This window comes from Cardiocondyla obscurior, linkage group LG18, assembly GCF_019399895.1.
Source record: "Cardiocondyla obscurior isolate alpha-2009 linkage group LG18, Cobs3.1, whole genome shotgun sequence".
In the NCBI taxonomy this organism is placed as follows: Eukaryota; Metazoa; Arthropoda; class Insecta; order Hymenoptera; family Formicidae; genus Cardiocondyla; species Cardiocondyla obscurior.
The window spans coordinates 272301-284596 of record NC_091881.1 but is presented as its reverse complement, the minus strand read 5'-3'; the positions used below and the strand labels follow the sequence as shown (position 1 = coordinate 284596).

Here is a 12296-nt window from a genome sequence, read left to right as displayed (position 1 = left end):
TGAACCGTAAAAAAGCAATTATACCCCTGGTGGGACTCGAACCCACAATCCCCGGTTTAGGAGACCGATGCCTTATCCATTAGGCCACAGGGGCTGTTGACGTTCACTCGCTCTTGCAATAGTACATATTGTAGACACTTGACTACCACGAGAAACAGGAATATAAAAAAAAATATACGTACGTGATGCACGGAAATCGAGCCGCCATGTGAAAAGGAGAGGCCTATGCGCTTCTTTTTTTCTTTAATGCGTAACTGCAGTTCGTTTTCGTTAGTACGTACACTCGACAAAGCGCCATGAAACACAAAATATACGAAGCCGTTACTTCGCTTCGCGAGCAAGTCTACCAATTGCGAGAGCGACATCAGCCATCTTCAAATTGTCACCTGTGATTGGTCGATTCACTCTGATTCGCTCGCTATGTGAATCTCATGTACACTCACCGTCAGGAATGGCGTTCGTGGTGTTGCGATGGCGCCTAGCGTACACCGAAGAGCAGATATGGCATTTTCTGCGGCGACAGCGGCTAGCGTACCTAACCCTAGGCGGCAGAAGCAAGGGATGAGAGAACGGAGGAAAAAATCAGTCATCGGCAATCCGGCCGGCGCGGTATATAATACATGCGGCGCATGTGAAACTCGACGAACACGACGCTAAAGTCGCGTTCGCTAGCTACCGTCGCCTCAGTAAATGCCATATCTGCTTTTCAGTGTACGTGATCTTGGCGTGGGGTGCGTCGAATCTCACACGAAGCGCGCGCGTAGATGTGTTATAGAACTTATATTAATGGAGGGGGAATAAGGACTCGAAAACTGTCCAAGAAGTGAGAAAGAAAACTAGCTCTGTCTCGTTCTATAACTTTTCCTCTTGGTTTTTATTTGAATATATATTATTTTGATACGTTCTAATTATTTTATAGGTGCTAATTAAAAAGTTAATTTTTTTAAATAAGAAAAGGGAGTGCATTTTAATGATTATAATCATTATATATCGTTCTTATTAATAATAAAATTGTTAATTCTTAATATATATGTAATACGTTCTTTACAGAAATAAAATATGAAATGCTGAATTGCTGATATTAACATATAATCATACATTTTTTTTTCTTTTTTTTCTTTTAATGTGCATCTATCCTTTAAGAGATATACGGCACAATTAATCTCCTCTTTTTATGAAGATACATATAATACGACAGGTTATGAGCATGCGTCAACGATTTTAGCTCATGCGTATAGCGAGTAAAAGTTTATCTATCCTTGTCGCACAGACGTTGGACACAGTCCAACTATGAAGTGTGTCGATCCTCACACAAAACCCATAGTTTAATATACCACATATACCAAATATACCACAAAGCACCGGTCGCTGTAAAACACTAAGATCTGAGGGAGAGAACAGTCCCACTACCACCCACTACTTCTTCTGTCATCTACCCTTTAGGCCCGGCCCAAAGGGTGATAATCGTGCGAGGATCGACGCGCATCACGATAGTGTCATATGCTAACTGCCGTCGCCGCGGCCAATGCTATATCTGCCTCTCAGTGTACATCTCGCTATGTTATCGAATACTGAAGAGTGATCGTGCAAATGCATATAAAAAATGCTCGCTACGTTCACGAATTACCTATGTAGCTAGTCGCAGCGTCTTGTGCGACAGAGCTCATGTCATTTACAGGGGGAAACGTACACAGAAATGCAATATTGGTCCGTTTGTGCAAATTGTGTTGCGTAGAACGCTAGGAAGATCGAGGATTAAATATACTTTGCTTATATAATAATGCGGTAGTACACAAAACTACAAGAAATGCTTTTATTAAAAAATCCGTTTTATTTTGTCTTTTTTTTTTTCTTTTTTTTTCACGATTCTGTGCACTATTACATATTGCCGATATGGTTTACGTCGCAACAAGTCGCACACATCAATTCTGTCAGAAGATGACTAAATCTTTTCACAACTGTTTCTCTATTTGTTTCTCCCATTAAAATCCGACATTGTCGGACAATTTGTAGCAAAAAACAATGAAAAATTCTACTACAGTTTCGAGCTCCGTCACACGTGCTGTGCTGGACCTCTACCGGGATTAGATTTTCAATGGTTTCGTTTACTTTTATAATATTTACTGCAATTGATCTATTTAATTAAAACAATAGCAAAGGGGGAAATGACTGTATACTCTTTGCGGAGTGATTAAACACATTTGCACAGTTAAGAATATTCGCGCGTGTAAGATAAAACAATGAAATCTAATAACAAAGCTGTTCAATTAGACTAATCTGATGATTTTTAAATATTCTAAAATATTTATATTCAACAAGTAATCTAGTTGATAAATGCATTCGATCCAGTATTACAATTGTCTTTCATGAATTCGTGAACATGTTTATGACGCACAAACGTCATTTCCTTCTTTGCTATACATATGCCAAGGACACATCGTCATCAAAATTTACACTTTTTCTTCAACGATTAATAATTCTAGTAAACACATACATGAAAGATCAATCGATAAGTTAATAGCGTCACCAGTAATAAAACACAAGCTACGCAAACCTACGATGTGTAATTCGTGCATTCTGTTTAAAAATAAGCTTATTCTTAGATCAAATCAAGGTATTGAACTTTCATGTACGTGCAAAAGACTAATAATATAGCTAAAAATCTATGAGACTGCAGTTACATTCCCGAATCTGAAAACATGTATAGTGTCCGTTTATACATTTTTTTTTTTCTTTCAGATGAAAATTTGACTATTACAAGTTTATGTTCTCTTTACTAGTTTGTAAGTAAAAAGCATCAGCGTGTAGCAGCAAGAAAGAATCGAGTTGCTGTTACCAAACTGAGTTAACTGATATCAGTTTAAGAAAGAAGCTTTCAAAATCTGAACGTGGAAACTTACAATGAGCTCTATAATACAAGCTCGTTTCGCTCTTTTCCTTGTATAATTCGTTCAACTAGATCTAAATGTTTATTGTGCCGTATTATTAAGAGATACCACCACACGAAAAACCGAAAGAGCGAAGGAAGAAACGATTGTTCATATCCGTGTCGGCTTATGAACGAGATTTGTACTATGCCTGTTGTCACATATATAATGCGGTATTCCATGGCAAAAAGAACTAGAAAGAGAACTGCCTATACCTAGTCCTCTCTATTACTAAGTATTGGCATGAGAAATTGGTGGCTTCGGCGGTGGTTACGGCACAAAGATTGAAATATCGCTGACGACATCCCTTTTTTTTTCTTAGTGAAATTACGATTACTTTTTTGAGAGGAAGGTAGAAAGAGAGGGAGATAGAATTCGAAAAAGAGAAACAGAGATGTTCTATCGGATATCTAAAACCAAGAAACGCCAAGACCAATCCAATTTAAAATCCATCCTCTCATCAATCGACAATTAGCTTTTTAGGTTGCTCCCATGTGAAACCATCTCGTCCAAAATGACCATACGTACTGGTTTGCTGATAAATAGGATTGCGAAGATTCAACTCCCTAAAAAAAAAATAAAAAAAAAAGATATATAACAATTTGTACACAAGTTACATTAAAGTTGCAAAGAAACTTAACATTTATTAGCCATTAATAAACAATAAAATTATTTAAACATACTTGACAATTTTTCCGGGCCGCAAATCGAAGTTTTTGTTCACTATGTCTAAGAGCTCGTTTTGAGAACGCGTAGATGTGCCATAATCGAAAACTGTGATAGACAAAGGTTCTGCCACTCCAATAGCGTATGAAACCTAATATAAATAATCGTATATAAAAATTGTTTCTTTTATATTAGCAAAAATCTTATTGCTTGCAAATCTTACTTGTACAAGGCAGCGTCTGCAAAGACCAGCTTTCACTAACGATTTAGCAACCCATCTTGCAGCGTATGCAGCTGATCTATCCACCTTTGTAAAATCTTTGCCAGAAAATGCACCACCACCATGGGCTCCCCAGCCGCCATACGTGTCTACGATAATTTTTCGTCCGGTGAGACCAGCGTCACTCTGGAATTTTTAATAAGAGTGTGTCAAAGTAACTCGCAAAAAAATGCGTTTTTTTATTTAAGATCGATTCACGTTTACATTAATTACGTTATATAATATTTAATAATACCTGTGGTCCACCGATGATAAAAAGTCCACAAGGATTCACATGGAAGACTGTTCTTTCATCCAAATATCTCGCTGGAATCACTTCTTTGATTACTTTTTCCATGACTGCCTTACGTAACTCCTCTAAACCAATTTTTTCACTATGTTGTAGTGACACCACAACAGTATGGACTCTTATAGGAACGCAGGCTCCGTGGTCCATGATGTACTCACAAGTTACCTATTTATTGCATACATACTTCTTGTGTAATTGTATTAATTTTACAAGTTTTAATGTATTTTTTTTTAATAACAAATTGTGAATTATTCTCAGTTATAATTTTAACATCATGGCAATCAAGAGTAGCAAATACAAAAGATTCATCATAGAATAATTATTACTCTCGTTGTCTAAAACTTTTTTTTATATAAATGTATAAAATTCAAACCTGTGTTTTTGAATCTGGACGAGCCCACCAAAGTTCGCCGCTTCGTCTCAACTCGGCAATTTTCTGATTTAGTTTATGTGCCAGCACAACTGTCAATGGCATACATTCATCAGTTTCATCGGTTGCGTACCCGAACATTAAACCCTGATGAAAGATATTAAGTTATTATACAGCTAAAATTTATGAAATATAAGCTTTAAGCATTCAACAAATTATGTACACATAATTTCAAAAATAAATTATTTGCAGTTACGCGCAGTTACAAAATATAAAAGTAAACATTGCATTTTTATGCGCGAAAGGAGAGAAAGCTAAATTAAAAATAAAAAGCGTTTGTGAAAAAATATGGAACTATATCTAATATATGATAAAAAGTGCCACACAGAACAGATACAATTATGATACATAGGGATAATTATAATATACAGGGGACTTATTAACAATGACAACTAAGGATTTAATTACAAACTATTTACATAGCTACCTTACTCTCGCACATTCATTAAATAGTTTAATTACACAATTACTTAATAAATTCGTTTAAGAGTATAGCCTTTCTTTAGTTGCTAATCTCATTTAGCTTTAATTAATTAATAAAAAAATTATAATTGATGAATTATTCTCAGTTATAGTTGTAACATCATGGCAATCAAAAGTAGCAAATAATCAAAACACATCATTGAATATTCATCATCGTTTGTAAACTTTTTTTTTCTTATTGCATAGATTGCCTAATTATAAATTAGAATTATAGTATATTATTAACTACAGTGCTAAAAGATTATATTAAATACCAATTCTACTGGAAATATTAGTTATTAATCTACAATAACATAAAGCATGCAAGTACTTTTAAATTTCTACATGTAATTTTGTGCATGAGATACATATTATCCTACGTGATTCAGTTTCGCATTTTCTAAATGTCAATTAAAGATGAACAACAGAAGAATAAACCGCAACCTTGTAACAATGAATTCTAATTACCGTGACAATGCGGGAACAAGGATATTCAATGTGTCACACATCCACCTCTATAGTGAAGAAATAAGAAGAAGACTACAAGTAGGTTACAAGAAGAAATAAAGTGAAATGTTACTTGTGCAACTACTGTAATGAAATATACTTAATGGCGCGGTAGGCAAACGATCAAAGAGAAGAAAAACAGGAGATAATTCAACGATGGTAATGCCAATTAACCTGATCTCCTGCTCCCACTTCCTCGTCGCTACGGTTTTCGTGAACGCCTGCTGCGATATTTGGTGACTGAGCATCGAGCGCCAACAGAACATTGCACAGCTTGTAGTCAAAACCTGCAGAAATCATCAGCGTGATAAGACAAAGATATTCGCCGCTGTTTTACGCGTCGATGTTCTCCTTGGATGGAATTCCACCAGTTTAACGCATCGGCTTTTTATCAAACCACCTCTGATCCTAATAATTCAGAATTAATAAAACCTAGTACGATGGCTGCATGTGTTAGTTCGGAAACTTCGAAACACTGAGATACTGATGCTTAGATTTCTTGAAATTCAATGGAGAACATTGTATTTTTTTTTAAATTAAATTAAATGGAAAATCTCCTAAATGAGAATAAATTTTATACATATACGTATATCCGAACGTAGTACATACAGCCTCGCTTTTTATAAACATGATAACTATCGGCACTTTGTTGGAATTTTATTCCAGTGCTTTATAAGCCATTTTCGCCAAATTAGAAATTTCCTGCATGAAATCTTGCAGAGTCGCAAGACTTTTTTTTTAAACAATATTTCGCGATATTATCTTACAACGACAGTGCTTAAGTATTCGCATGAGTGTTCGCATATCCATTTGCACAGCACACGTAGATGTAACACACGCTTGTGACACACAGAATAGCAAACATATTTTGTAACATCTGAAGGTTTAGAAGGGGACCAGTTGGACAAGGAGTAAGAACTTAAAACATAGTAAAGTAGACCGTTGACATTGAATTATTTTAGGCTGTTCTGTGGCACGGGCTGAGAATGGGTTATGTACCTGATCACCTGCACCCACGTCCACCTCTTGCCTGTCCGTATGGACACCATCCGCGATATTTGGGGATTGTTGTTCGATCGCCACCAAAAGGTTCAACGTACGCCAATCGAATCCTGCCACGATATTCTTACGTTACACAGTCTTTATTCTCTTTTCTTTTAATTTTTGTTTTTTAATTTTAAGATTGATCTTTTTTTATTTTTTGTCCGAAACGTGATGAGTAAGTTGTTAATTATCTGATCGATCGAGGCATGGAGGAATCCAAATCAAAATCTGTGTGTGCGCAATATAAAATCATAACTGTCTAAATAATATTAACATTTAATATAAAATAAAAATTACAATGTGCTTAGATTATTTGCGCCATGACTCGATCGTGTTATCATAATAATTTGATAAAGGAGAAATAGTATGAGGCGAATTTTATGAGGACGAGGGAGCTGGCTAACGTATATATACGTATATCTATTCAGCCACAGAGCATGCATGTGTTACATGAGAAAATGGTTTATCACTTTATCGCGAATGTAAAGATCCCAATTTTTCTTGCGCAAACGTAGAATTAACATCCAACAAAGTGTCAGAGACAATAAGGGAAAATGACAGACGTGCAAAAAATTTACGGTTAAAAATAATGTTAATTGACCAACTGTTGTACCTTTTGAAGAATCATCGTAGCCGATGTGTTTCACTGTGTCTCGAACAATCTTTTGATAATCCACCACAGCCTTTGATGTGATCTCCCCGCACAAAAGTATCATTCCAGTTTTTGTTACGGTTTCTGTGAATAAAAAAAAATTATTTTACATACTCTTATGCACATAATATCTGTGTAAAAAAATTATTTACTGCAAAATATACATAGTGTAATTATATAAGGGAGGTTATGTAAAAGGTGCATTTATTTATGCAGCTTTCAGAGCAGTTACTGTTCAGAGTTTATGTCGAATTCTTTAATAGTTTAATGTATAGATGGAAAGATAACCTCTGAACTAGTAGTGACTCCGCCAAGTGCTGCATTAACGAGTACACTTAACGTAAGTATTGAGGCAACTATATTTGGAAAAGAGAATTTTTTTTTTCCTTTCAAAAACCGCTCGTTTCGACGGTATCTCGTGAATGCAACAAATGCAGAAGTCAAAAGTTTCGGCCTAAAACTAGTTCAGGGCCGAGTGAACTAATTTATAAATAGAATACATATTCAAGTGCCTGAAGAAATCAGCACTGTCTTGGCGAAACTTACCGCATGCTACTTTAGCATCGGGATCTTGTGTCAGGTGTGCATCCAAAATGGCATCGCTTATTTGATCACACATTTTATCTGAAAAATAAAAAGATATATTAATATATTAATAACAATGCATTATCGAGCAAAGTAATATTAAACAAATTTCAAAATACAATTTCAATTAAAGTGTAATTAAAACCTTGCAAAATAAATTGTATATAAACGTAATTAATGAAGAGAAGAGAAGACAAATCACATGAAGAGACAGGGGCATAAGTTTTTAAGTCGGAGTTTTAATTATGGAAAAAGTAGCGAGCTGCTAATCTCCAAAATTAGTCAACCTAAATTACTCGCGTAACTCGTTTCTTTCTTTATCTTTGGTATAATTAGAGTTAAGATGAAGAGGAAAAACAAGTCGTTGGTTGTAAAAATAATTAGTAAAAATAACTGCGGAAAAGCAATTAGTCGTTTGCGATTCTCGAAATAATTAAAATTAAAAAAAAAAAAAATGGAAATTGCGACGATCAAGATCTACGAAAATTCTTACATAAAAATATTTAACAAATTATTACAATTCTTTCTTAATAATCTTTACGATCATCTTAAAGTATTACCAAGAAATTCATATTTTTTCTTATCGCTCGAATTAAACTCTATGGATTTAACTATTGATGTTAATCGATCCTCCCTCTCGTAAAAAACGTCAACATACGAGTGACGTCGGCGAAAGAGACGCCAGTTACGCCATCTACGTCACGGACGGAATCATCTAGAAACTCCGGAAGATAGCGAATTTCCTTTCGTCAGCATGTGGCAAAAAATGCCAGAGGCTTCGCAATTGCGGGAGCCATAACGATGAAAATACGAGGAAGTACTGACGAAGAAACTTTCTCAGAACTAGCGCATTCCATCTCGCTGACCTAGTCGCTTCTTTCAGTCTCATCTACAACACAGAACGATAGATATTAATTAGTCAGCGCTGATGCTGGTCCTCAAGATGAAACGACCGGACCGAGTGAAGACCAACTAGTCGAGACTTGATCGAAGGGAAGTGAGAGAGATGAAGGTCCAGACGCCAAAAACGAAACGAGTTCGGGATCGGAAGTCGCCTCCTCGCGTGTATTTCGGAGCGACCGGTCTCCCTCCTGCTCCCTCCCCCCGACTAAAACTAGACGCGGAAACGCGCTGGCAAGGCGTTCGGGTCCCATTCAGGCATTTCAGACCTGGGCCGCGCGCCCAATTTCGGATGCGACGACCGAACCGGCGTTCGCGCGCCGATCGCGCGCTGCGATCGGCGGTGTGCGAGCACATGGCGGCAGCGGCGTGGCGGTGCCGCGCGGCCCAAGGTAGCTCCGCGGATGCTGGCGAAACGCGGCGGAGGAGATGAGCCCTGAAGACCGGGCGCCGCGATTCCTCGGGATCGTCCCGGCGACCGGAGAAACGATCGACGGCCTGTTATCAGAAGACAGAGACACTTCGATCGAGAGATGTATCTGATCCAGGGACGGGGAGGGGAAACGAAGGGGGTAGAAAAAAGCGCGGCAGGCGCGCGCCCGGGATCGCGGAGACATCTTACTCTCCTTCATGGCGGAACGCGCGGTGCGATGATGGGTAGTGACGGTGGTGGCGGTGGTGGGAAAGCGTAAGGTACAGAGGGACGTAGAGCGCAAGGGAAAGAGAAAGAGAGAGCGAGAGAGACGGAGAGAGAAAGAGATAGAAATGAAAACGAGGGTCAGCGGTGAGGCCCGGCGAAAGGGTTGTTTCGCAGACGGGCCTCGCAGGGGTGGTTCTCCTTCTCTCTCCCTTCTGAGGAGCTGACTCACCTGGATGTCCCTCGCCGACCGACTCCGAGGTAAAGAGAAACGACGTGTCCTGCTGCAGCTCGGGCGGCGCGTGGCCGTTCGCGTAGCCGTTCATATGGTGCGCGGTCTCCGGCATTTTTCTGCGTTTCGGGGTCGTCGCCGCCGTTGTCGCCTCCGTTGGCTTGTAACCGCTGCCGCTCGTCGCTCGGAACCGTCCCGGTTGTACCGTCGCGCGCGGTCGGGCCGCGGTGTCGTCTATGGCGGTCTGCACTACGAGCGTACGGGCCTCTCCACGTGCCTACCTCGGCCTCCCTGTTGTCCCCGTTCCACGCGCGCTCTCCCGCGTTTCTGCTCCGCGCTCTGTAACCGCAAACGCCCGTACAATACGACGGTACGCGCGTTGTCTCTCACCGGAGTCGTTACCTGCGGGCTGCCCCTCGTAGGGTAGAGGTAGACGCGACCGTGCGACACGACGTGCAGGCGCGAGGGGAAGAGTGCACGAGCTCCACACAGGCACACGGCACACCGCGTAATGATCGGGACGAGTGGGCCGAAACGACGCGCCGCGGCGCGTAGCGGGAAGTGAAAGAGACTCCCCTCGGCCTGTCGCCCTCTATTTATAACCTCAGACTGACCACCCGCGTGAGTCGGCTACTGTCGAATCATATGTCCGCGTTCGAACATACGGCGCGAAATTTGACTCGATCCCGGCGCTGCTTGATCCACCTCGGTCCTCTGACGCCACGTGTTCCTAAAAAATAAAACACGAATTAGAGGCGAAGGTATCGCTGGTATCATGTGTCGTAGGATACATTTATTTTAGCCTGTCGAATCAGCTGTGAAATAATATTATTCTTGAGTCTTTGAAAATTTTTTTCTCTTGGATAAGTTAACGCTCTTAAAAAACTTGTTACGCGACATATATAACATTACTTTAAAAACGTTAAATTGAAAAAATGCAGCACTGATTGAAACCCAGATACATAAGGAATAATTTAAGGAGTTTAAAGAATAATTTAATTACAAAAACGCGTATGTTTTTTTAATAACGTGCAAAAGATTTATTAATATCATTATTCGTGCAAAGATATAAAAATTACAATTATAAATCACGACTGAATATTATATGACAAATAAGAGAAAATTGTTATTGCAAAATTTCGTTTGTCAATGTAGATAATTAAAAAAAAAAAACGTGGTTTAAAAGTAAACATGTTTAACTTTGGAACGTTAGAAATTCTAAATTTTTAATTTGAGGACATCGGTATCTAATGATAGTTCGAAGGTGATGACACTATGATAAGTTTGCAATCTTTTTGATACGCTTTCTCCTGGTTTTATCAATATGACACTATGATCTCCACGAAGAATAATCACTTAGGACTTGCTTCGTCATACTTTACATCCGAACTTTTTAGCATTGCATCATGTGCGGGAGATGATGTGCGAACGTTACGAAATAAAAATTAAAAACAAAAAAAAAGGGGAACTATCTGTATCTTTAACTTTACGGTTTGATTCAAACTAGAATCTACCGGATTCCGTTCTTACGTATGTATTTCGACAATCGTCGCGGGAATATGTGCAAACCGAAGTAACCGGCGTATCTGATTGCTTACCGATAACGCCGGCCAAGTGATTAACGTCACCTCGTGGCTTTAAATTGCGTTATCTCCGAGCGCTTAAGTTCGCAAAGGGCCACCTCTGAGTTCCCGTCTTGTCTTCACAATATTTTTTCCTGACACCGCAGTCTTTAATTCGCGCGAGTCGCAAGTAACGAGCACGAAACTTGAGCGCAGGAGAGACGGACGTTATCGTCACTCGACGAAAATTGCACTACACCGAGAGCGTGCAAACCGGCTAGTTTTATATATCGCTCGGCGATCAAGAAATTCTTGGAGCGGAGTGGGATAGGCGAACGCAACTGTATTAGGATGTCCGAATGACACATCAGTTTTACAACAAATTGCACAAGTTTATGGGTCTCACTTAGTTTCTTAAGGTAATATACGAAACTAAAAACTAATCCTATGTTCACCGAAAATATCGTGTAATATGCGAAGCGTAAACAATACGATACAGAAATCAAAGATGCTTATTACTCGATCGTTTTGCGTCGATGACGTTAAAATTGCCGATCATTTTATACGTCACACGTTACTCATAAGTGACAAAAATTGCGACATTACGTTACAGAACGTAAGACGATTCATTAACACTTGGGTTTAAGCATAATTATTATCTTCCTTGATCTAATTAGTTATGAGATTTGATATCTGTTAAGTTTCTGACGGTCACGTATTATTAATTTTCGTTTTTAATATTTATTATTGCTGGATGATTTAATCTTGTTCGAAAAGAGAGAATGTTAATAAACGAATTCTATCAATTAATTTTCTAGGACTTTAGAAAAAGTATTCAATGACTGTACTTCTTGGATTATATACTTTGCAGCGTTGGTTTTTCATGAAAAAACTTTAACAATTATAAACGAGACGTTTTATTTTATTTTTGTATCAAACGGCAATAATGGAAACGAGTCGTACTGATAAATTCAACGACTCGAGATTATTTTAAGTAGTAATTAATATTTTTATGAATGTAATTTTAAATAGTAATAAATAAGTAATAATAAAAATTTCATAAATGCACAATTAAGAATCCTATGAATTTTATCTCATGGATATCAATGGCGTTAAATATATG

General features: G+C 38.5%; 1 protein-coding gene and 1 non-coding gene across 4 annotated transcripts; both read right to left on the bottom strand.

The window, feature by feature from the left end:
• Positions 1–21: 21 nt before the first annotated feature.
• Positions 22–94, bottom strand: Trnar-ccu (transfer RNA arginine (anticodon CCU)). The gene has a single exon. It is a non-coding gene; the product is annotated as a tRNA-Arg (tRNA).
• A 1714-nt stretch (positions 95–1808) lies between these two features.
• On the bottom strand, positions 1809–11387 carry Sam-s (S-adenosylmethionine Synthetase). Of its 3 annotated transcripts, XM_070669049.1 has the most exons (11): positions 11210–11386; positions 10014–10341; positions 9612–9950; positions 7804–7881; positions 7219–7341; positions 5736–5848; positions 4536–4679; positions 4109–4327; positions 3817–3999; positions 3611–3744; positions 1809–3493 (listed from the first exon to the last, which is right to left on the bottom strand). In XM_070669049.1, the coding sequence occupies exons 3-11, from the start codon at positions 9724–9726 to the stop codon at positions 3388–3390; spliced, it is 1215 nt and encodes a 404-aa protein (XP_070525150.1). In that variant the 5' UTR covers positions 9727–9950; positions 10014–10341; positions 11210–11386; the 3' UTR covers positions 1809–3387. The 3 variants fall into 3 exon arrangements, with proteins under 3 accessions (XP_070525150.1, XP_070525151.1, XP_070525152.1); XM_070669050.1 differs by lacking the exon at positions 5736–5848 and adding an exon at positions 6561–6673 and having other exon boundaries at positions 9612–10341; positions 11210–11387; XM_070669051.1 differs by lacking the exons at positions 9612–9950; positions 10014–10341; positions 11210–11386 and adding an exon at positions 8403–8927.
• Positions 11388–12296: the final 909 nt, after the last annotated feature.